Source organism: Labrus bergylta, chromosome 7 (assembly GCF_963930695.1).
Source record: "Labrus bergylta chromosome 7, fLabBer1.1, whole genome shotgun sequence".
NCBI lineage: Eukaryota > Metazoa > Chordata > Actinopteri > Labriformes > Labridae > Labrus > Labrus bergylta.
In genome coordinates, this window is record NC_089201.1 from 18314383 (window position 1) to 18338653 (window position 24271).

Sequence of the window (24271 nt, forward strand, 5' to 3'; positions counted from 1 at the left end):
CAACTGGAAATGTATCCATTGTATAATGTTTACTTTTAACTGCGCTTGTTAACTGGTCAATAATTTGTTTAGTCACCCATGTGTGCAATACTGGCACGTATCTGGATAACATCGTCTTCGTTTATTTCGTGTTTATTTGCAATACTGTTCAGCTTCTTCCCTGTGCTTTTGTACATTGCTTATTATTTCTTCAGATGCTCTGTGGTGTGGTAGTAATTGCTTATTTGTATTTCTGATTCAGATTCAAAATCTTTATTGTCTCACAAGGGGATTTGTTTTGCAGCAGGAGCACAGAAGGCAACACATACAAGGTCAACATCAACAATAGATCCAGGTTAGAATAAATACAGAGTTTGAAAAAAAATAATCAGACAACACAATATTAGACAGTATGAAACATCACAGTAAAACCCATCAAGATCTCATACCAAAACGGACATTTTTACTAAAATATGTAAAGCACAATGTGGAGGTTTTCAAATGTGCAATTAAAGTGCAAAAAGAGCAACTTAAGGGCTATTTGCTATTTACTATATTAATCACAATTGGGACAAATGGAGACCTGGACTCTTTTAGTTTTCCTCACAGGAGCTCTAAAAAGAAGACCTGAGGGTAAAAGCTCAAACTTACTCTGACGTGGGTGATCTGAGCAGGCCACTTTAGCCTCAGCTCTCCTCAGGACCTGCTTGTTATAATTGGTCAGAAGCCCAGCCTGACACCTCCCTGAGGTTTTGCTGCTTGTTGTTTTATTCCATATTCTATATATATTTCTGTATTTCTATATTTCCTACTGCTATATTGTGTAAGATCAACTGTAATGGCCAAATTCACCCCCTCCTGTGATTAATAAAAGTGTTTCTGATTTTGAGATATTTCCATATACCAATGTGAGGCACATTATTAGGCACTGCCTCTGCTTTATCTGGTCTCATGCACTACATCACTTTATTCTATCCATTTTATATCAGTATTCATACAGTTCTGGTTAATTTATTCCTGTTGTTCTTATCCATCATTGCACTACGGTCACTTTATTTATCTCATTTTGACCTTTAAAGCTACGGTCACTTCATTTTTACCTTTACAGTTATATTGTATATATTAGTTCTGTTGTTCCATTATTCACCATGCACCTTAATAACTTATCATTTAGTATTTGCCTACTTGCACATAGCTCTGTATGTATATATTTATTTCTCGTTTACTGCACATAGTTCTGTTTACATCTGGTCACTACTGCACATAGTTCTGTATATATATATATATATATTTATTTATTTCTCGTTTACTGCACATAGTTCTGTTTACATCTGGTCACTACTGCACATAGTTCTGGTTACATCTGTTTACATCTGTTAGTCCGATCACTGTCCACTTATATCTACTCTTTTTATATTTTGTATTTTTAAGTTAAGGTCAAGCTTTATGTTGTATTTACATTGACACTTTATATTTAGGTTAAAATGTTTCGTTTACTTGCACTGTTGTTAATTTACTGCTCTGTGTGCCTTTGAATTGCCCCCCCGGGGACAAATAAAGTTTCTTGAATTGAATTATCTGGAAAGGCTATAAGGCTAACAGTAAAAATCATGTTGAATGATTTATGTATGGGGGCATACACAGGACAACAAAAAAATGCAAAAGTTTGACAAAAATGGGAAGTTCCTCCACTGCCACAGTCTCACACACACACACACACACACACACACACACACACAGTGACAGTCAGAGCATCAATCACATGAACACTGAAGCCGAAACCAAAGCTGGGAATCCACCCATGCGATGACGTCACTGGGCTCTGACAAGCTGGTGGTGCCGGAAGAAAAGATGGCGGATCATGAGGAGCAGCTATCCGACGAGGAAAAGGTAAGACGCCGATTTAATAAGTAGTTAAACTCTAGCGGTGGGGGACGTTTTTCTCCCTGATTTTAGACTTGCATACGAGTGTTGCGTGTGCATCCCGGCGTCGGTCTGCGTGATTAAACGTGTAGAAAAAAGCCCCAGGCCTCAGCTCCACCGCCGCTGCTGCTGCTTGCTCTTATTATTTTTAGCTCAACTTCCGCTCGTTTGCGAATCTCAAACGGAGGCTCCTTGTACGGTCCTGACTCAAAATAGGAGCCGTGTACATAATATAAAATCACCTAAGCTTTCCCCCCTATACACACACACACACAGACACCCTTTTTGGTTCCGTGGACCCTGTCGTTTCGTGTCCGTGTCTCTGGTTCTGTGTGTTATGGAAGTTTTCACACATCAAAGATCGCTAGCTGAATAGTTGTAGCATAGCCGCAGCAGCCTGCTAACACACACACACACACAGCTTGACTTACTAACACGCCCTTTTCGCTGTTTTGACACCAGCTTTTTTTTTTTTGGTCCTGTCGCTGCAAAAGTGTGCAAAAAAAAGTAGAGGAGAGGATTGTCAAATAATGTCACACAGAGTCAGATTAAGGTCGCGTTTGATTGGTCGCAAAGGCAATTTGATGAAAGCTAACTTGCTAACCACTGCAGCTGTTCCAGGAAAATAAAGATGTAGGAACTATTTACTCAAGACGTGATGGAAACGACAGTGCAAGGTTTCAAAATGAATTATTGTTACGAGTCTAGATTCCTCTGTGTGTGTGTGTGTGTTTTTTGTTTTTTTTGACAGTGTAAATTTATCCTGGGGAAGTTAACGTGTAACAGCAGGCAGGGTTTACGCTCCTGTCAGTGTTTGGCTTTTTCTATTTCTCATTTCCTTTTAAGAGCATACACACACACACACACACACACACACACACACACACACACACGCACAGCCAATCCCCCTGAGACAACACCAGTGTACACTGCAGGCCTGTAACCTACAGGAATGCTCATTGCACTGTGTCTTAATGTCTTGCTAAATGGGTTGATTTGACTGTGCAACCTTTGGTCATTTTGGTGAGTGTCACTCTGTCTGGGTTGGGAAAATTGGACACAACTTTATGGGAGGCATGTCAATGTGCTAGTGCTGAAACCACCACAACTTTTAAAACACTTTTTTTTTTTTTTTAGTTTCAGCGACTTTGCAAGAAAATGCAGATCGTTCACAGTCAACACTCACATAGGTATACAGATTTCTGCCTTTGTAACAATTGTTTTAGTCTTGTTTACCTTAAATACTCAGTCAATATAGGCGTAAGCAAATTTACATGCAGTATATCATTTTGCATTTATGTTTACACTTTATAAACGCCATTAGAAATCCAATTCTTGAAAATGAATGACACTTTTCTATATAATACATTTTTTTATCAATGAAAAGCGTACTTGTTTTTTTTTTATCTGTAGGTGTTGATATATCAAATACAAATTAGAATCAGCTTTACTTGGTAGATATGTGAAAACTATACAAGGACATTGACTCCAGTTTTACATTTCCCTCTGTGTATATACACTGAAGTATAGACATACAGCAAAGGAAAGATGAGTAAAAGTGAGAATCAGCCACATACACGTCATGCATGCCCATTTATGCAGTCAATCTCCGAGCAAGCTTGATAACATCCCAGTAAACTATTATGAGCTTTGTTTTTGAGTAATGGTTGGGAACCATCCAGTTGCCACTGTTTAGGTTATGTAATACACCATTAAGAGCTAGAACAAGGCCTGGTTTTATTTCGATCCGTTCCACATCCGCCTGAGTCAGAAGTGTCTTTAGAGTTAAGGCAGCTCATTGACTCCGGTGTGTGACTGTGTCATGCTCATCAACACACAGGCATCAGCTGTTCCCTCAGCATTTCATTACAGAGCAGGGGTGTGTTAGTGACAGGGGGGGGGGCACTGTGTGAATGTTGTCATGTAATAGTGTCACCGTTGATGGTATGTGCTACAAGTGTGAAGCTGTGGTTGAAACTGGTGACACTTTCAGATGATGACCAACTTAAACCATGGTGGTCACCACACCTAAATCACTTTCCATCTTTAACCAGACGATATATTTAATGGGACTGAATAATGGCGGCTGGTGACCTGCCAGGCTGACTGGTAGAGAACAAGGCACAGACAGTATGCAGTATTTCACCACTTGAAGCTGTTTCATTTACTTTTCTAGATGGTTGCATTATGCATCCATCTACTGCGTGTTATTTTGCTTTTTAAAAGCTTGCCATTTCCATGCAAACACTGGTGTTGCAGTTTGTACTTAAAAATCTCAACAGTGCATTTAGCTCAAAGCAAGAAGCCATCTGCTGCGGCCCCTCAGCCTGTTTTTGTGCTGCTTAAAGAGGGAGGAAAGAAGCATTTTCATCTGCCTAACACAGTGACAATGTGACTCACTCGTCAATTTGAAATACTCTTTCACTGTGATTTGTGGAATTAAAAGGAAAACTCTAAATGATGTTCGGCAATCTGCCCGAGAGATCAGCTGCAGACAGAATCCCCTCAGCTAATAGTACTTTCCTAAATTGAATGACAAAATCTGGAAACTGTCGTTTCACTCCCTATGATCTAACATTACTCTGATTAATGTTTAAATCTATTTTGGAAGAAACAGCTTGCCTTGCGGAGACACTTTTTTCAACGAATGGTGTTAGAAAATGTTAAAATAGCATGGCTTCATCTGTGTCAAACGCAACAAAAAGTTTCATGTTTGTCCCTTTGTAATACCTCTGAAATGTGTTCCCGGGGAGTGAGACATTTCTGTCGTGTTGGTCAACATTACTTTGCGATACCAGAAAAAGAACAAGCGCTCCCCCCAGATAAGGAAATACTAGAGACCTCTGCGTTTTGTTAATGATTAAATATGAATAGGGCCTGTCTTATTGTGTCATTTGGGAAGCAGATTGCAAACTTCCTGATTACAGCAAAGAAACCCACACTCACAGGAAACTGACTCAATGCTTTCGCTGTCAGTTCCTCGTCTGTAACTTATCAGAAACAGAACATAAGCACTTTCACTGAATCAGGTGCCAACTTTGATGTTTGTTATAAGAAAAGAAATGATGATCCAATTTTAGAGGAATACATTAACAAGCTGACAAACTCAATAGCCACAGGCTAGATTTATAAGCATGTGCCAGCAAATATGATCAAAACTGCAATGTTTCAAAACGTTATATATCTAAATTAAAGACAAACAAATTTCAAATGCTTGAGATTTTATTGTTTTTTGTGAAAATTATAATTTCCCCTAAATGTAAATTATTTTGCTATTTTGTTTTACTATTCCCCCCACATGCAGCCGAACATCGTGTATTCACACGAGTGCATGTTCTGCCTGACCTGAAAGTATGCTGCAAGGATGAGGTGTAAGTGCTTGGGTTCCTGTCTCAAAGTGGTTTGCTAGGAGTGCATAACCTTTAAGATGACCTATTTTTTAGTTAAAAAGTAAAGTGGTATATTTTTCATCTTTATATTTATCGTTATTTATAGATGTTCGAGCTCTAAACTGTATTGATGGAGCGAGGGCTTGTGGAGTTGAGTACTAACAGTGGGCTTTTTTCATCGTCATCGTGTCAAGGCTGCAAGAGAGAGACTGCATGGCTTCATAAGTGGCTAGGAGTCAAGTGTTCAGCATAGTGTAATAAAATGCATTTTGTTGACTTCTGTAACTGTGTATCTCTGTACCCTGAGGATGCTGTTAATTTATACTTCTGGGCCACATGATCCTAATCAAATGTTATAACAAAGTTAGTGCTTCAAAAATTCAAATAGACATTTTTTATGTAAGTTTGCATTTACTGAAAACTACAATATCACACCCTTATTGGACTGAATTGATCTATTAAATAAGCGTGCAGAAAGCCACTTGAGGCCCCCTTTGGATTGGTTGACTAGTAGGTTTTGATATACTTTGGTGATCTCAGACTTTCTTGTCCTCAAAGTTTGCCAGTCTGCAAGAGTAGTGAAGTCCAGATATTAGGACTCCCTTTTCGCTGAGCTTTATCGAAAGAATGGCATTGATGTTCTGTTAATGGTTTCCATTCACGCTTGAGCGGATGTGATCAGTTGTTGTCTTATGAATTCTGTACAATCGATGAGTGAGTTTTAAAGTTTCTCTTTTTTAGATCTAGTTTGCTGGCAGGTGAAAAAAAATGTAACTTCTTCATTCATGTTAGGTTCTTGACTAAAATACTAATGGACTGATAGAGTATCAGTTGTGAGGAGAATCAAACAAACATGCCTGTGCTGGTGAGCAGAGATAATGAGGAAGCTAATTACATGTTTCAGTTCCCCTTCAGACGGATGAATACCAAGAAATAAAACAAAGCAACTCTTAACTTTGTTACACCATACATCCTAAACCTCTATTTACCATAGATAGAAGATGTTGTATAGTACATGTGTGTAGCACCCCAGACTGCAACCATTTAAATGTAACGTTACGTAAAACTGAATTTCCACTTGCGGGATTGATAAGGTATATATTGTCGTCTTCTTTAGTTTGATTTTCTTTTTTTGTATTTTGACCAGAAAAGCAACCCTAATGTCCCTTTGGTGAAGATGAGCTTGTTTTGTACGCGTGCTTGTCTGTGAGAACATTTTAAGTATTTAATTTTGTGTTTCTTTCCTTTTGGAAAAGTTGGTTAGTCTGAATGAAAATGTCTGTTTTACCAGCTCGGAAATGAGTCACCTAGGAACATCCCTAGTTGCTAAAGACAGAGCAAAGACAACTTAAACTAAATAATACATTTTAATATGTCCTGCATATGTTATCACTGCAAGAAGAAGTGCAATAAAGAACAACCAACTGGCTCTGCTGCAGGTCGAGTTGTCCTAACAATTTACTGATTTAATGTCAGAGTGTGTAAATGTGCTGCTGGCATCACCAAGGACAGAGGCTTGAGTCCTGCTACATCAGTGTTAATAATGTATGTAGTCACGGTACAGTAAGGCCCTATATGAAAGCATCCTCTAAATCCCATTCATAATGAATATCACTCTTGATATAAAGACTACACATCCATCTACATCCCAACAAAGACTATAGTGGCAAATGTTTGAGCTAAATCTGCTCCATTATTATTTTACACCTAGACTTAATTTTGACATTTGGACAATTTGGAGTCTGGATGCTTGAGTAGCTCACCTCAACAGGCAGCTTTGGGATTACCTTTGAAGCGTGCAACATAATCTTTTAGAGCAAATGCAACCCATCAAAGAACATCCACTATAAGTGCATGTTATGACACTCACTGGCTCTGATTTTTATTTCAATGGCTGAAAAACTAAAGACGGAATCCACACAGAAATACATGTTAATGTAATGGTGAGCTTTATTTTCAACAGTTAGCTTCATAGTCTCTTCAAAGCTACCAGATTCCAGATTTATTTTAACATGGGTTTGCTTGTCTACTGCCACCTTGACTTGTCATTTTGTGTTAGGAAAACATTCTGTTGGATCTAAACTAAATAGACAAAACAACACCATACATATACAAATTAACGTTGTTCACAGCAGCCAGGAACTGCTTTGTTCTGCAAGGGTACAGTTACAGTTTTAGTCAATGGAGTCTGATGGCTTTGAAGAGAGTCATATAACAGTTGTTTCTAGTTAATTAAAAGCATACTACCTTAAAATGGGTTCATCTCTGTAGGGATGCATGGCATATTACATTACGTCCCAGGTGCCACAATGTCTTTATTTTTTTACAGTCACCTATACATAGTGTATTACAGACTACAATAAAATCACAAAGCTACAGAAGACACTTAATTACACCGTCTCAGTTGTGTTTTTCCCACATGAAATATTAGTTGTTCAAACTTTTAACCATTTTCTTTGCATACAGAGTGATCATAAAAACCTCAGATAAGGTAGAGTCCTTTCTCGGTTTAGGAAATTCCCAACTAGTGTTATTAATGTCCCTAAACTCTGCTTGTGAACAGCTGACTTAGACCATACTAATGTAAAGCATTGTTGAATGCTGAAAACTTGGTGACATCTCCCCTCAAACTGAAGAACGCAAAGACAGAGCAGCGCTGTCTGTACATGCCTGCAAGCAGTGCAAGAGATCTGGAGACGAGGAAAGCATTGGTTTCCGTCTTAACTCTTTTGTTGCATGTTTCAGGGACCACATCTGGTGCCCTGTTTTAAAGGTTAGAACAAGAGGAAGCCTTCTCATGTGTTCGGTCAGAAAGAACTGACCTTTTTTCAGAAGGTCCCGAAGACCATTTTCAGAGTTGCCGTGATACTGAATTGTCTGAATCTGCAAGCAAATCAAATTACTGGAGCTTTGAAACAGATTCCAACCTCCTACGTGTTGATTTGTAAAGACCAGTGGCTTTACGCGGCAGTGCCAGCATACTGTAGGTTGTAACACAAGCCAGAGGTATTCCATATACTGCATAGCTAGCTGCTCGGTGTAAAGTGACCCTGCTTTCTAAACTAAGGATAAGTCATTGCGGTGCAGAGTGAAAGTGACAAATGTGCTCTTGTATAGAAGACAAGGCGGCAGTATTAAGGTTCAGTATTTATGCAGCACCGTGAGAGTCAGTCCAATTACTGCGAGGCCACGGCTCTGTTCCCTGTCAAAGTATCCAGAATATATGTTTCTACTTGTGCTAAACTGTTTGATGATTAATTGGTTATGATATTTGTCAAATGAGCAGCGTCAACCCAGCCTTTTGTTCAGTGCTTTTAACTTGCCACCCTCAGTATTTTGAACATTCAGTCAGCCAATGAAAGATTTAAATTAGGGAGAGGTGCAGGTTAAAAGCTTCTGTCAAAATGTGTCCTCATGATTCTTAATTATGTATCACATTCTCAAATTTCTACACTATACACATTGCCACAATTTTAATAATAATAATAATAATAATAGTAGAAGCAGTGAGACAAATCTGAACTCCATTTTTATTTAGAAAGTCACTTACAAACTCAGAGTAAAGCTGACTGTGAAATAAAAAGTTGCATCATTTCAATATTAGTAACTCCATCAGTGACATCAACTTCACAAGCGCAACATAGAAATCTATCGGTGAATAACAGAATAACATGACATTTTCTGTGATCTACAAAAGCTCATTATTTTTCTCACATGCACTTTGACAGTGTTGAACACTTAACGTACCCACACTGTTTTATTTCGCGTGTTTGTCTGTGTGTGGAGGTGGGAAAAGATACGATTTTTGTAAAAATCGAGATTCTTATCCTCTTAGATTGTAAGTCGATTCATAACTTCCAAAAAACGTTTTTTCTTTTGGGCTAATAAGTCACTCCCTGCTAATGCTAGCTCTTTAACTCAGTAGAATGCCAAATGGACCAACAATAAATTCAGCCAGTCTCAAAAAATGACAGGAGTAGATCCTGAAGTATGTACTAATTCAAAAATAGACTTTGAATTAATGAATCCAGAATCGTTTTGTGTTAGAAATAGATTCTGAATCAAATCGTGACCTCAAGAATCGACTGGCTCAAGAAACGAGTCAGACAGAACTAACAGGGAGCGTGCACTTAAGGACCCTCTTCATGCACACTGAAATATCAACACTTTACGACCCCGTTTTTAAATGTACGTGTGCTAAAAATGTTTCAATATTTTTTAAGTTGTATTTGGGGCTTTTTATGCCTATATTTTAGAGTCGAAGTCTAGGACTTCTATTGTTGTTTCTGTGGTAGCAAAACCGGTATTGAATTGGTTTGATTACTACGAGGTATCGAAGTAAAGTAACTCTTGTCATGACAAGAGAAAAGCAGAGAAAAAAAGAAAGGAAGTCAGGCGATGTGGTGATTTAAATCATGGTGTTAGAGGGCTCTGTGGTCGATAACTGTCAGGGATGGATGATAGATGGTGGCATCCCTAATGAGATACACCCCGTTACCGAGCAAGTATGAAGTCTCAACAAGTCAAAGTGAATACATGACTGACATTAAGTGAAACTGGGGGCTGTCTGGAAGGAAGGACGTTGCTTTAAAATGCAAAACAGTCATTTGTGTAGCCATTTTACCAACTGCCAAAATAACTTGTTTGATATCTGAAACAACAATAAAGGCAGCGCTGTATCTTCAGTTTAATCTTGAGCTGACCAGCTGCCACCTCTTCATTTTGATTTGCAAAGGATCATTATTTCTCGTTAGCATACAGCTGCCCACCGGTTCTTTTCCTCACTCTGCCATCACGCTGTAAACTTATTATTCATAATTTATTGCACCCACATCTCTACGTCTTCATCCAACTGTCTAATATTCACCCACCTCTGACTGGTTTTCTTCTAAGCTCCTGTCTCTGCTGTTGCATGTAAAGATGCAAAGACCCTGTTTTTCCTTCCCTTTCTATCTAGGATATTGAAATGGAGGGTTGCCAGGGAAGGGGATCACATTTAGGGAGATGATGCAGCTTAAAATGCCCACAGGCCAAAATATTGCCTCAGTTTGCTCCCGCTGTTTTTTCTTCCTACTATTATCATCATTTCTGTGGATCTGGATTGGCGCGATAAGGCGATTTCGATGCCAGGATTAGGATCAATGTGGTTTCAGTGTTTGCGGGTGTCGTTCAGGATTAAGAAACGGTGCTCCCTCAGAGGGTGACGGGTGGGGTGGGTGCTGGGAGAGTGCAATGGAAGTGTGTGTTGCAAGGAAAGGAGGCGTTGCTTGGTAATATGATGATGAATATACAGTGAGCAAGTGGAAAGAAAAGGGACCAGCTGGTTTCCAGGAGAGAACACAAAGGCATGAGGATCCCACACTAAAGGAGATGCCAGTGTCCCATGTTCTTTGTGTGAGTGCGTCTCCTGACCTGGCTGTTCACATACGCTCCTCACAGCGGGAGACTATCCCTTGTTAGACGGGAGGGAGGGTTGGCTGGTCACCTGAGGTAATACTTTTCGTAAAAAAATATGCGGAAGAAGCAGACGAAGCGACAGAGTCCGCTATGCGATGCTATAATGAGAATATTTGTCTTTATATCAATGCTACGTGTAGTTTGACAGAATCACAATGTCAACAAAAGAGCAGAGAACAACATACTGATGAACAGAAAACATAATGCAGCCGGTGGATTACGTGCATGGAGATCGCATCGGTCGCATGGATACAGACTATGCACTGACTCCAGTAGCAGTATAGAAACACCCCCTCCCATTGGCTCGAGGTGAGGTCTCCGGAGAATATCCTGCTGCGTTCTCACATCAGCCGACCTCGGGTCTGAAAGGAGAAACGCCGGGTGAAGACTGATCGAAAAATGGGTCTGTTTGCGTTCACACACGCAGCTCCTCCTGGAAATATCAGGAGTTGACTGACTCCAACCCCCTCAGGATCCATAGGGGGGTAACTGATAATGACTGAAATTGAGTCATACTTAAAAAATTCAAAGCCTTCTCACAGGACCACAGCCGGCCTTGGGTTCAAAGCCCATCCTTTGCTGCATGTCATCCCACGCTCTCTCTCCTCCAAACACTTCCTGTCTCTCTTCAGCTGTCCTATCAAATAAAGGCTAAATGGACCAAAAATATCTTTAAGAAAAGGAAGAGAGAACTCTCATCTATAAACATAAAAACACACACAGATGCTTCACTTTGCTCTCTTTTCTTCTTGTCAAATGGCCAAATCATCAGTCCTTCTGTTTCTCCACCTGCACAACATCCTGTAGATATTATTTAGTCTCTCTGCAATTCTGCAAGATGTTGTGTGAACGCAAAACTCATCACGTCAGAAGTCCAACGTATTGATATAAGACAAAAACTTCTTTGACTAGAACAACACCATGGCTTTGACAAAAGAAATCAATCTAGTGCAGGGATGTGTAATTAGGGAAACTTGTTTAATAAGCAAAACTTTCAAAAAAAAAAACTTTCTTTAAACAGGCAGAAACTTTGAAAAGAACCAGACTCAAGTTGAACAGCCATCTTTTGTGAGTGTGTTGGGTTTGCAGAAAGAGAGATGGAAGAAGACAAACAAACAGAGAACCGACAGCAACAAATAAAAACATTAAGGAACAGACGTATGTGTGGTAAATGAATACTAATTAGATCGTCTCAATATTGTCTGAAATGGATCCTGTGGGCCAAAGTGGCTGTGTTTTTCATTCTAATCTATAGATGTGTTGAGATCTTTTTAAACAGACAGGTAAATAATATTCAGCTTTGGGTTGTGGAGGTGTTCATGATGTGACAGGTTACTCAGCAGATGTCTTAAATGTTTGTTTGCTTACAGTTTACAGTCATAGGCTTCAACACAGTCCAAATTCGTGGGGAAGTTTCTGTGACAGCGCAGCAAGCACGGAGAACTTTGAGTTAGTTAGGAAAATTCTCCGCAGAGACTTTTCGCCTCGAGCTCGGCCTTTCATGTAGCGTGGTGGCGGTTGGTATTCAAAACTAGGTCTCAGAGCTGCAAAGTGTCCCAGAAGGCTGACTCTCCCAGTGTAACAGACTGACACAGGAAGGAAATCTTCACCTCGTGGCTCAGTGATATCTTTGCTCTACAGTAATTACCTCTGCAGTGTAGGCCACCACATTTGGTATTGCCAAGTAAGCATATTTGACCTACATTTTTTTTTTGTTGCTATGGTTCTGTATCTATTTTTGTTGTCTCTACATAGATTCTTAGTTCAACAAAATCTCGTCAAGTAAAGCACAATTGTTTGTGGTTTCGATGCTGTGTCATAGTGCTTTATAATGCTGCCACTTTGAAGAGCATCTTGATTACAACAGAGGCTTTAAAGTCCCCATGAAATGAAAAATAAATCAAGGCTTTATTCTTTAGTTCAGTTCACACTTGATGCCCTGTCCATCTGATATGTGATAGGCTTTTTGTCCTCAGTATATCTAAAAAAAAAAAGTCCAAAGTCATCATTTTTATCAGTGTAAATATGACCAAAATCTTCTATTGAGATAATTCAATTGAGCCCAGCTGTAGGCAAAGCTACACACTCCAACATGTATTTGGCAAAGCATCTCTAAACAAAGAAGAGTTTGACTGTTTCACTTTTCACAAGACAGAGTAAAAACATTAGTTATCAGTTTTATTTAATGGTTTTATTCCTCTATTGATACTGACAATTGTAAGCTGTTGTCTCAGAGCATTAGCAGAACTGCTTTGAGGTATTCAGAGGAAGAGGAAGTGTAACCCTCCTCTTGACTGGCTTTTAACAGTCAATGTCTTTCCCATCATTTGCTAATGGAGTATCCCTTCCTCCTCATCCTCCTCGTGTCATTTTAAACCTCGTCTCCTTCCATTGGCTTCATCTCCTCTCTTCATGCACCCAACATTTTTGAACGTCACATATTTGTTCTTTTCCCCTTTAAGTTCACATGAGCTACAGACAAACAGTGGTGTCATTACAACTCACTTTTTTTATTGCACATTCCCAAAACGTGCTGAATAAAAACTACAACATAGAGTTTTACATCAGTCCATAGCTGTTTTCTCATATGCACAAAACTATTATAAATATTTCCTGACATTCTCCAGGTGAGCTGCATGTGAAAACGCAAACTGCCAAATGTTTCACCCTGAACTTACCCAGATTTCTTTCTTGCAAGCCCTCTAACAAAACTGCCGTAAAAAAAAAAAATATTGGGAAAAATTCACAAGGAGAGAGTTAGTAGGAATGATAATGTTTATATATTGCGACCTGTGGGTAATCGGTGCAGTTACTTCATCCCTTCTTTCTACGTGTTCTTTACCACTCATTCAGTGATACTATGAATACCTCCAATAAGACATATCATTGATATAAAGACACAAATTATCATCATATTGACGAACTCTGTTGCTTTGCCTGCCATTTCCGTGGCATCCTTTTTATGTCATGTCATGGCATGTGTGAACAGGCAACTCAGGAAAAAAAATCAGGGTCAGTCTGTCCTGAAATGTTCAGAGGAAAGGGAATGGAAAAGACTCGTGCCACAGACCTGAGAAGGTTTCACTCGGCGTGTCGATAACTGATGTATAACACGAGCCTGATCATTTGCAAACCTGGCCCCTGGATCAGTGTCCGGGAGATGCTCTCTGCTCATGGAAAGTCTGTTTACACTGCCATCCACTGTAATGAGGGAGACCCGATGCAAATTAGTCTCCCCCCTGGGATTCCAACTCACAAACACAATTTTCCACCAGCTGCTTTACAAAGCGTGTGTATGGTGTCACGCCCTCACAAAAACACACACACACACACCTCCGTTGTGTCATGAATTGTGGATCATTAAATACAAGTGGGTCATGATGCTCTCATGACAGAGGATTCAGATAAACTTTGATCTCAACATCACACGACCCACACACACAATCACACTATCGCACTATCACACACACCCAATCACACTATCACACACACCCAATCACACTATCACACACATACGTGTTCCTCCCCAAGTGTCTTCCTCTCTCACAGCATCGCTCATTAGCAAGAATCAATCTGCAGCTCTGCACGGTGCCAGAGCGCTTGTATACACACACTACTAATAAGGGCCCTTGGGACATACACACACACACACACACACACACACACACACACACACACACACACACACACACACACACTGTCACACACATAGATATGAACACCTTCACTGATACAGCAGCTTGTGCGTTCAAGGGGGGGGGGGGGGGGGGGGAACCTGGCCGACTCTCTGCCGCTGATAAAGAGAGGTACAGAGCTATACACGGAGGGCAAGAGAGTGAATATGCACTAGAGTCCTCAGCACATTTTTATGTCCTTATATGGTTGTAAACCATGCGGGGGAGGGAGGGCCTGTCGTCTCACTGTCAGTTTGACATGTGACCTAGAAACAGGAAGTGTTGTGGTGGAGCAGCAGCAGAAGAAGAGAGTGAGGAAGGGGGAAATAATTGCTCAGATGTGACTGTAGACTGAAACAAATGTTGAAGCGCTTCACTCCACCCTCCGAAGCACCGACACAGTAACACTACCCCCTCTGTTGGACAAACTGAATGAAAAAGTAATGTGTACACGTTGAACTGTAGCCATTTCACTGGTGTGTCTGCAGTGAGTGTGAGTGCAGCTAACAATGTCAACAAACTTGTTAAGGAGTCTAAGCTTGGTCTCATGATTAAACAAATACTTTCAGTGGTAATATTTCAAAAGGTCAAAAACAAATAATAAAACTTTCTAGTGTTGAGCCTGACTTGTATGGATCTTTGAGACTGAAAGTGATCTTAGAGGTAAAAAGTTCACTGATGACCAATATGGCCTCCGGCCAATATAGGGATTAAAACCGATTCACCAGATGACGTGTCAATTCTGTCCTTTGTCTGCAACCACAGAGAAGTTTGAAGTTGGATATTTGAAAGACATTCCCTCTGGGGCCAACATTTTCTGATCCCGTCTCCCCCAGAGATGGTCGAAGGAAGACGATTACCTCAACTCCCAGCATCCTCACTTTACCAACACAGACTGACTTAAGGACTATCAATAAATTACTGTTTCATGAGCAGAATCTCTTCTCTAACTTAGCCCCTTTTCCTGCTCTCTAATCATTTGCCAAACACACCCTTGATAACATGATTCAAAGCAGAGTATAGTTAACTTCACGATTAAACATTGTTGCTTTTTTTTTTTTTTTTTTGCTGTCTGACTTAATCTGTATCTTCTTTCTGTCTTCAGGTACGCATAGCAGCTAATTTTGTTATCCATGCCCCGCCAGGAGAGTTCAATGAAGTTTTCAATGGTGAGTACACTGTTCATCTTCCTCTATATTAGCTGGGTTTCCCCACACATGATGCATGTTTGTTTTTTATTCATCAGTTGAGTTACAGAAGAAAGAAAGTATTAGACAGGTGGGCTGACGATGAGGCTTTTGGGCTTTTATTAAAGGTCATGTATTATCCTCCTTTTTCTGTCTCCAAACGGCCTGTTTGAGCACACATTTCCTGAAAAGTACAGCAAGCAAAAGACAGAGAGGATGGACTTTTCTTATAATTGGGGGGTTTGTAGACGGATTAGGGAAACATATTAGTGTTAGAAAACAATGCTGAAGTGCATTTTGCATAATATATTGACCTTTAAAAATGCGACCTGAAATGACTTACCCTGAACAGAACTCTTATATTGGAGAAAAGTCTGAGAAAGTAATGGGATTTTACATCTTACTGCTATATTACAGCATGTGTGTTGAGACTGCCAGTGGGTTGTTCGCATAGTGAACGATTTTTAACAAGTAGAAGTAAACAAAAAAGCGGTGTAGACTTGACTCTATTGTGGTGTAAACAGGAGCTATAATGAAAAGTGTTTTTTATTCATGTGTTACTTATCGCACCTCTATGGGTCTGGAAAAGCAAAATGAGGCTATGATGTTTCGGGCCAAGCTGCAGCTCACCCTGCAGCGTCAGTGTTGACACCACACTGCTAAAGTAGTGGCCCTCCAGAGAGTGTTTGTATGTGTGTTGGCATCGTCAAAGCATCGTCCTGCCTCAATAAATGTCGTCACCTTGTAGGAGCGCCAGCGGGCTGTCTGTCTGCTTCTTATCATAGCCTTACAGTCTCACACACACACACACACACACACACACACACACACACACACACACACACACACACAGTCCCCTCTTGCCACTTTGTACCCTTTCATCTCTGTGTGATTTTACAGCCTTTTCCACTGAGCTAATTTACCATGTCTGCTTCACTCTCCTGGCATATACGCCTGCAAAGATTGACTGCAGGCAGCTCTGTCTTGTGTGTGTGTGTGTGTCAATCTGCTGCAACTGTCTTCTTTCTTTATTCCAATCATCTTTCTGTTATGCTCCTCAGATGTGCGATTGCTGCTCAACAATGACAATCTTCTCAGGGAAGGTGCAGCACAGTAAGTGTCCCCCTTTTGAATATTTCAAGGTCTTTTTTGAAACTGGAAAAAAAAGTATGAAAGAAGCAATGTTCACAGCTTAACAAATATTTTGTGTTTATTTGTGGGTGTATTTCTTCACAATCAAAGGAGTAAAATACAGCTAGTTTGTAATAGGATGTGATGTTTCATTTTGCTGTCAATGACAATTAAAGATGTAAAATGAGTCGACATGTGTGCTGCCCTAATCGTCAGCATATTTCATATTGACATACTACTTAATGTATAGCCTAAATATTCTGTCTTAACAAATAACTGAGTTTGAAGTGTCCGATGTACCTTGTTTTTCCTCTCCCTGCAGTGCATTTGCACAGTACAACCTGGACCAGTTTACCGCGGTGAAAGTCGAAGGCTACGAAGAACAGGTACAGTGATGGGGTGAAAACTTTTAGCACAATCAAAACGGGAATGACATCATGTGTCTGAGCCTGCTGACTGTCGCTGTACTGTTGCACCTCACACTCTTCACCACAGTCAGCACACTTGTCTCCAACTTGTTTTTCATTGAGTTCATGTTACATAAGAAGCTGTTGCTGGTGCTCTGTTTGTATTGCTTCTCACTTGGGACCCCTCAAATTAAAATAACAAAGAGACAGTGATTGACTTTGGCAAAGATAATCAAGAGCAAAAAGAAGATACTTAATTGTCTTCTTTGCACGCAAAGATATGGGTTTTTTTTTTTAAACTTGAGTGGCATAGCGTTTAATGTTGTTAAACACATATTGCACATTTCTTAGAACTGTTTAACCCCATCTGCTTTACTTTACTTTAAGTTAAACCTGTAAATAGAAGCAGATAACAGAAAACACAATGAGCAGCATCATAATAGGACATAGCAGCAGGGGAAAAAGCCACAAGCTCTTTCACTTCTTGTCATTATTGCATTAGTGTTCCGGTCTCATGGGTCTTTCAAGTTGTGTATTGGATTAAAGGATGAAACAAGTCGCAGTGTTCCCCCTTTGCCTCCGCCGCAGACAAGATCACAAACACGTCGTTATTGTAATGTCATTGTGCTCGCCGCCTGTGAGTTTGTGAACAAGTTGCTGTGTGTCTGAGCCTGTGTGTGTTTGTGTGTGAGAAGGATGATTGCAGGATCTTATGTAAAGATGTCATCATGTCCCTCTGTTCCTACATCACGGGTTGAAATTCCCCTGGCTGAGCTAAGTGTTGAGGTGGAAGATGAAGATGGAAATTTCAGACTGACGCTTGTGTTCCTGTCATCCTTTATTACTCACCTCACCTCACTCTTCTTTATTTGTCTTTTCCTCCTGTCTGTGTTACTCTCTCTGTCTTTATCAATCTGTTCACCTCTTCATTGTGTCTCTTATGTCTGTCTGGATTTTTTACTGTCCCCTCTTTCTCACCCTCCCTCCACTCCTCGCAGGTCTTAATCACAGAGCATGGCGACCTCGGTAACGGCCGGGTCCTGGACCCCAAGAACAAGATGTCCTTCAAGTTCGACCACCTGAGGAAGGAGGCCAGCGACCCGCGGCCCCACGATGTGGACGGCTCCCTGGAGGGCTGGAGGAGCGCTGTGGACTGTGCTGTCCGAGCTTATGTCAAGGAGCACTATCCCAATGGAGTCTGCACCGTACGTCCACAAAATCATGTTCATACAGTCACAATGAGGAACAGTAGCGAAACTTTTCAATCCTGTCAGTTTGCCTTTATTTGGATTTGTGTAAATCAGTGTACTACTAGTGATGAAAGATACAACGAAAAAACCCAGAGTACTTGGTCTTTTTTTTTAGATTCTTTGATTTTTTGGGGAAATTTTCAAAATCCAAAACAAAAAACAACAACCAGAATTTACATTTTTAGACACTTCAAATCCATCCATCACATAAGATGCAGTTTAACTTCCACAGTTCAATATCAGGCAGAAGCTGTACACATTTAAAGGGAAACTATGACACCAGCACCAGGCTTTTCTTTTTAACAACATATGACATGGAATTGGATTAGTAAGATTTATAGTTATGATCAAATATATTTTGTCGACTAAGCCAATCAAAAAAGCCCTTTTCTCTTTTATAATAATAACTTTATTTATACAGCACCTTTTAAAACGCAGGTTTACTAAGAGCTTTCACATACAATCAAAATCCTAAAGAGCAAGAACCCAAACACAAAAGATCCCCAACTAACATAATTAACCCAACAATCAGAAGAGCCGTCAGAAGAACCCAGGAGACACTCTCTATGTATAAAAGGTTATAATTAAATATCAACAATAAACACAAAACCAGGAAAGACTGATATGTACAAGATTAAAAAAGATTGGTGGGTAGTGTAAACATGCTGACATAAACATGAAAATAAAATATGTGATGATGTATCCGATGAGTTAATTTATGTGAGGTAGAGTTTTTTGCAGTATTAACATTAAAGCTGCGATAGATTAATATCAGATGAGGAGGATAATGATAATAATATAGTATTTACATGATGAATTTATTGAACATAACCAGAGTTGAAATAGTCGTGTGTACCTTCACAGTGCGTGTTTGGTTTTCAGGTTATTTATTGAAGTATAGATATGATCATGACTGTCTAGGAATAGCTCCCACACTTCATAGAATTTGTTGATTGACCCTCACTGCTGTGTTCAGTGGTATCGTTTCTCAGCTTAGCTCAGGCAGCTTCATAGAACTTCTTCTGTGTTACGGTCTTATTCATGCAAAACGAACAGTGTTTGTCTGTTTCGGACACTAAAGGCGTTCTGTGGGTTTGTTGGGTTGTGGTCTTCAGAACATGTGTTATAAATTAAAGCTTCTCAGTTTCTTGTCATCAGGAGCTTCATTTTGAGGATGTTAACCACAAATCATCACACGACTCATTCAGTCGTTTCATGTGTACAGCAGTAAAGGACAACTTGGCCTTTAACTAGCACATACATGTGACAGAAAGAAGCTCCTTGCATTTTAAAATCAGAGAATAAATAAATAAATCGTTTTTTTCTTCCTTTTAGATTTACGGGAAAACCATCGACGGACAACAAACCATCATCGTGTGCATCGAGTGCCATCAGTTTCAACCCAAAAACTTCTGGTATGTTTGACAAAGTGATTTTCTTGATTTGCACCACTTAAGAGTTGAGACTGCATTCATGTTTGTATGAGTAAACCTCTTATAAACTCAAAGCAGTTCATTATTTAAGACTAGAAAAGCCTCTCCAGTTGTAGAAAATATTCAAATGGACGACGAGATTCATGGTTTTAATTTAATTCCTCTTGAATTTCAACAGCTTTTAAACATATTGTGCGTGTTTCAAAATCAAATTTTTGCACTGGTGACGCAGTGGTTAGTGTGCGTGCCCTATGTATGGAGGCTGTATTCCTCCAAGTGGGCGGCCCAGGTTCAAATCCGACCTGTGGCTCCTTTCCCGCATGTCACGCCCCACTCTCTTTCTCCCTGATTTCCAACTCTATCCACTGTCCTATCTCTCCAATAAAGACACAAAACGCCCAAAAATAAATCTAAAAAGAAAAAGAGACTGGGCTGGCTTCTGAAGCCTTTAATATTGTTTGATTTCTACAAGACGCTCTAAAGGCATTAAGTTAATTAGCACTTAACATTAAGCATGAAGAGTGTTGGTCCTCATAAGCGTTGCTGAGCTGTTTCTGATCGGATAAATCTAATTGGATAAGAACTGCAACAATCCTCTTTGTCGCAGGCTTTCTGCTGGGCTTACGGGTTGTTGGCTGTAACGATCTCACAGCTCCTTTGTTTCAGTGATGAGGAAACTGAAAGGCAGATTTCAGATAAGATTTTTAAAACTGTAATCGTCAAAGGCGTCATTTATTTTTTCTCTAGATTTTTTAATTTGCATGTAATGAAACAACAAGAATGAACAGCTGGGATGAGTAATTTTGCCCAAGGATGTTTTAATGTGTCTGCAGGAGCTGGGGATCGAACCCCTGGTTTAGAGACAACCTACTCTACCACTGAGACACAGCACTTTTAGAATTCTAAACTAACACTCCTATGATTTGTCACAATATATATTAAGGATGGGGTATTATAAAAAAAAACGATTGACTTTTAAAATCTCGAATATATCATGAAATAAGTTGCGACATGAGACAACCTTAATAAGAACACTCTGAAGTGTTTGTTATCTCTGTTTACATCTTTGCCAAAGTAAAGATATCCTTTAACTCTTTCAGCTGATATGAGAAGGGGGTGGTAAATATTTGTGTTTCCTGAAGCAGACATGTAGCTTCAGGTACAACATACTAACACAGTACTGTTCCAAGTCCAGATAGGGGAGTTTGTTGCAGATTGCCTTGTGTTATACTTTCAAAGAAATCATATTTAACGAAATGAAAGGTAAAGTCACTTTTTCTTCTCTTCCTCTCTGCACAGGAATGGACGCTGGAGGTCAGAATGGAAATTCACCATCTCCCCCTCCACCACTCAAGTGGCGGGAATCATGAAAATCCAGGTATTTGTTTAACAATCGACCACGGATCTTATGCAACGTGTGTGCAGAATTATATCCAATACTTACTGTAATATCAAGAGTTTATTTCTCACAGTCAGTTCAGATGCCGATAGAAGCTTGTTCCCAGTCTTCAAATTTAGGATCCTTACTGTCATCAAAATTCACTTTCAAGGGGCGTTGATAGCCTAGCAGTTATGTAGCGCGCCCCGTATACGGAGGCTGTAATCCTCATTACAGCGGCTGTGGGTTTGAATCCGACATCGGCCCTTTGCTGCTTGTCATCGCCCACTCTCTCCTGCTGACATTTCCTGTTTCTTCAGATGTCAGATCTAATAAAGGTCCCAAAAAATAACATTAACAAAAGAAAAATCACTTTTAAAAAGACCCCAAGACATTCTTGTTGTGTTCTAGTTACCTACTCACCAGACCAGTCCATGTTCTTTATCCATGATCATCTTTGTTTCCACTTTTTTTTTTTTTTTAACTTCAGCTATTATTTTTTTTGTATGCAAAAGAGTGAATTAACCATTTAACCGTTCCAGGTTCATTACTATGAAGATGGCAATGTTCAGCTTGTGAGCCACAAAGAGGTCCAGGAGTCCATGTCAATTTCTGTGAGTTTAACCACACACATAATTTAGGTCAATGCTTAAAGAGGTTATGATTTTTGGTGTCTGGGATCAGAGCCTAAATAAAGGCTACAACACTCTACAAAGCTCTGTTAAAGCCTCTGTGCTCCTCTTAAACTTTTATTTAAAAAAAATAATCCACCCCAATTCTTAGTCTACATCATGAACATGCTACACTTTCTCCTCCTTGACTCTTTCAATAAACTGTGTTTGCCTTCATATCTTTCAGAACGAGGCTTCAACTGCAAAGGAGTTTGTTAAGATCATGGAGGCTGCAGAGAACGACTATCAGGTCTGTGGTGCTTGTGGTGCGAGATAATGCAGACAGCTCAAAATAAGACAGAATGAAGAGTTTTCTTTTTGCTCTTTATCAGGATTAAATGTTGAAATACTAAACTTTAACGCTGCATATCTTCCTCCAGATGTAGGTTTTTGGGCTGGAAGGCTGAGTCATACTGATAAATCTGGATTTGGATGTCGGATTATAACAGAAGAATTGAAAGTTCATAGCTTTTCATTTTGATTAATGAAAGAAAAACCTTGTTTGACCTTTTTAAAGTTCCATCATGCTGGTGCAATCGTTTTCACAAAGCAGGGATTTTTATGAAGTATTTATTTTTTAAACATTTATTTTTGCAAAGTATTAGGAAGATTAAAAGTCTTCCTCCTCCTTTCTATGATTTCTTTTTTAAAATCCTGGTATCTAATATTCTTATAAAATAATCTGAAAACCAAAACTAGTCCAATTCTTCCACTAAAAACATCATAAATGCTCATAAAGTTAGAGTTTAAGTTGTTCATACTGACACCAAGTGCAGACTTTTAAGGAATCTGTAAATCATTTAAACTCATTGAAATTATGTTGAAATAAACTTCTATGTTCTTCCATTTTCTTCATTCCTTCCAGACGGCCATCAACGAGAATTACCAGACCATGTCGGACACTACCTTCAAAGCCTTACGCCGCCAGCTTCCTGTGACACGCACCAAGATCGACTGGAACAAGATCCTGAGCTACAAGATCGGCAAAGAGATGCAGAACGCTTAAAAAAAACAAAAAAACAACCATCAACAACAATGGAGAACATAACAGACAACAACCCCACCCCCCCCACCCAACCCCAAACAAACGTTGCATGACTGGATAGTTGTATCGTCTTTGTACAGAAATTAGAGAAACAGGGACAAAGAAAGGTTTGGTCTCACAGCTGGATGTCACATTACACATTGGATGTCTACTTTTATTGTATTCTTTTGTTTTTATACAGACAGTGATATCTCCTCTGTATAGTGAATCTATGATAATAAAAGATAATCCAAAAATATAACGTGAGGAAATATTTCATGGCATAGGAAATGGGGGTGACACTTGTATGCAAAAAAAACATCCTTATTAAAATACATTATCACATGTGCAATATTTATTGTGTCAGTGAGACCACGCCTTTTATTTGACCTGCTGAGTAACAAAAAAAAACAAAACGGTTTGAGTTTGCAATGTTGGTGAAACAAATCTGCATCCACATTTGGCGTAAAACAATGACTCCCCTTCACTTCACGGTTAACGTCCCATACAATCAATGGAAAAAAAAAAAAAAGAAAAGAAAAAGTTGTTTGTGTTCATTGACTGGTCTTTTTGGCACAAGCAGTCACCACTGTGAGCCACTCAATGTTCTTGTCCCCCTCATTCTGGTACTTCCTTCACCGTGTGTCTAGTATGTGAGTTCCCACGCTCACAGCGCTCCTGGCTAAAATCGCCTTCTTTGACTTGACATCGTCAGGACTCTCAGTCAGCGCAGGGAGTCCTGTGACCACTTACTTAACAAAGCTTAATTAACAAGACAGCAGTCGCAAAGTAATGTGCATAATGTCCAATTTACAATAAAATCAAAACGTATCACTTCCTCCTCCAGTGCTTATTTTTATTAAAAACAGAACCTGTATTATATAACAAGGCACATTGTAATATATACCTGTATGAAACATCCTGTCTGTTAGTTTGGTGGTTTATTTCCATGAGATTAATTGTAATTCAGTCACAATTATGTTGCATTAAATGACAAATTTTCTATTTACTGACTCACTCATAATTTCTGATACGCCTTATTGTGATAAAGAAAGAAAAAATAATCAACTCAGGGTTTCACTATGGAGTTTTTTATTTGTTAGAAATAACCACACAACATTACTTATCTTACTGTTATCCTTGCATTACTCATTACATACCGGCACACAATGTGACATTTGCCACACCTTATAATCTTTTTGAAAACATTTATTTTAAGATATTAAAGAGACATATATGGATTAAATAATTTAGATAGTGTCTTATTCTCAAGAGAAATCTGGTTCATAGGTTAAGTGAGTTATTGTGAAATTAATGAAAATTGTCTTTAAGTTAAAAAAAAAAAAAACGTCTAGCTATTCCAATAAT

General features: G+C 39.4%; 1 protein-coding gene across 1 annotated transcript; it reads left to right on the plus strand.

Annotated features, from left to right (window-relative positions):
• Positions 1–1727: 1727 nt before the first annotated feature.
• Positions 1728–23908, plus strand: LOC109986524 (capping actin protein of muscle Z-line subunit alpha 2). Its single transcript, XM_020637206.3, has 10 exons — positions 1728–1869; positions 15528–15591; positions 16671–16722; positions 17063–17126; positions 18146–18352; positions 19733–19812; positions 21130–21208; positions 21751–21822; positions 22067–22129; positions 22745–23908. The coding sequence occupies exons 1-10, from the start codon at positions 1786–1788 to the stop codon at positions 22883–22885; spliced, it is 906 nt and encodes a 301-aa protein (XP_020492862.1). The 5' UTR covers positions 1728–1785; the 3' UTR covers positions 22886–23908.
• The last annotated feature ends 363 nt before the right edge of the window (positions 23909–24271 follow it).

Bases quoted from the DNA above. Each gene is read 5' to 3' on its own strand.
- LOC109986524 (XM_020637206.3), top strand. From the start codon at position 1,786: ATGACGTCACTGGGCTCTGACAAGCTGGTGGTGCCGGAAGAAAAGATG. The intron at 21,823-22,066 runs GTGAGTTTAACC...CATATCTTTCAG, and splicing joins AGGAGTCCATGTCAATTTCT to AACGAGGCTTCAACTGCAAA. The intron at 22,130-22,744 runs GTCTGTGGTGCT...CATTCCTTCCAG, and splicing joins CTGCAGAGAACGACTATCAG to ACGGCCATCAACGAGAATTA.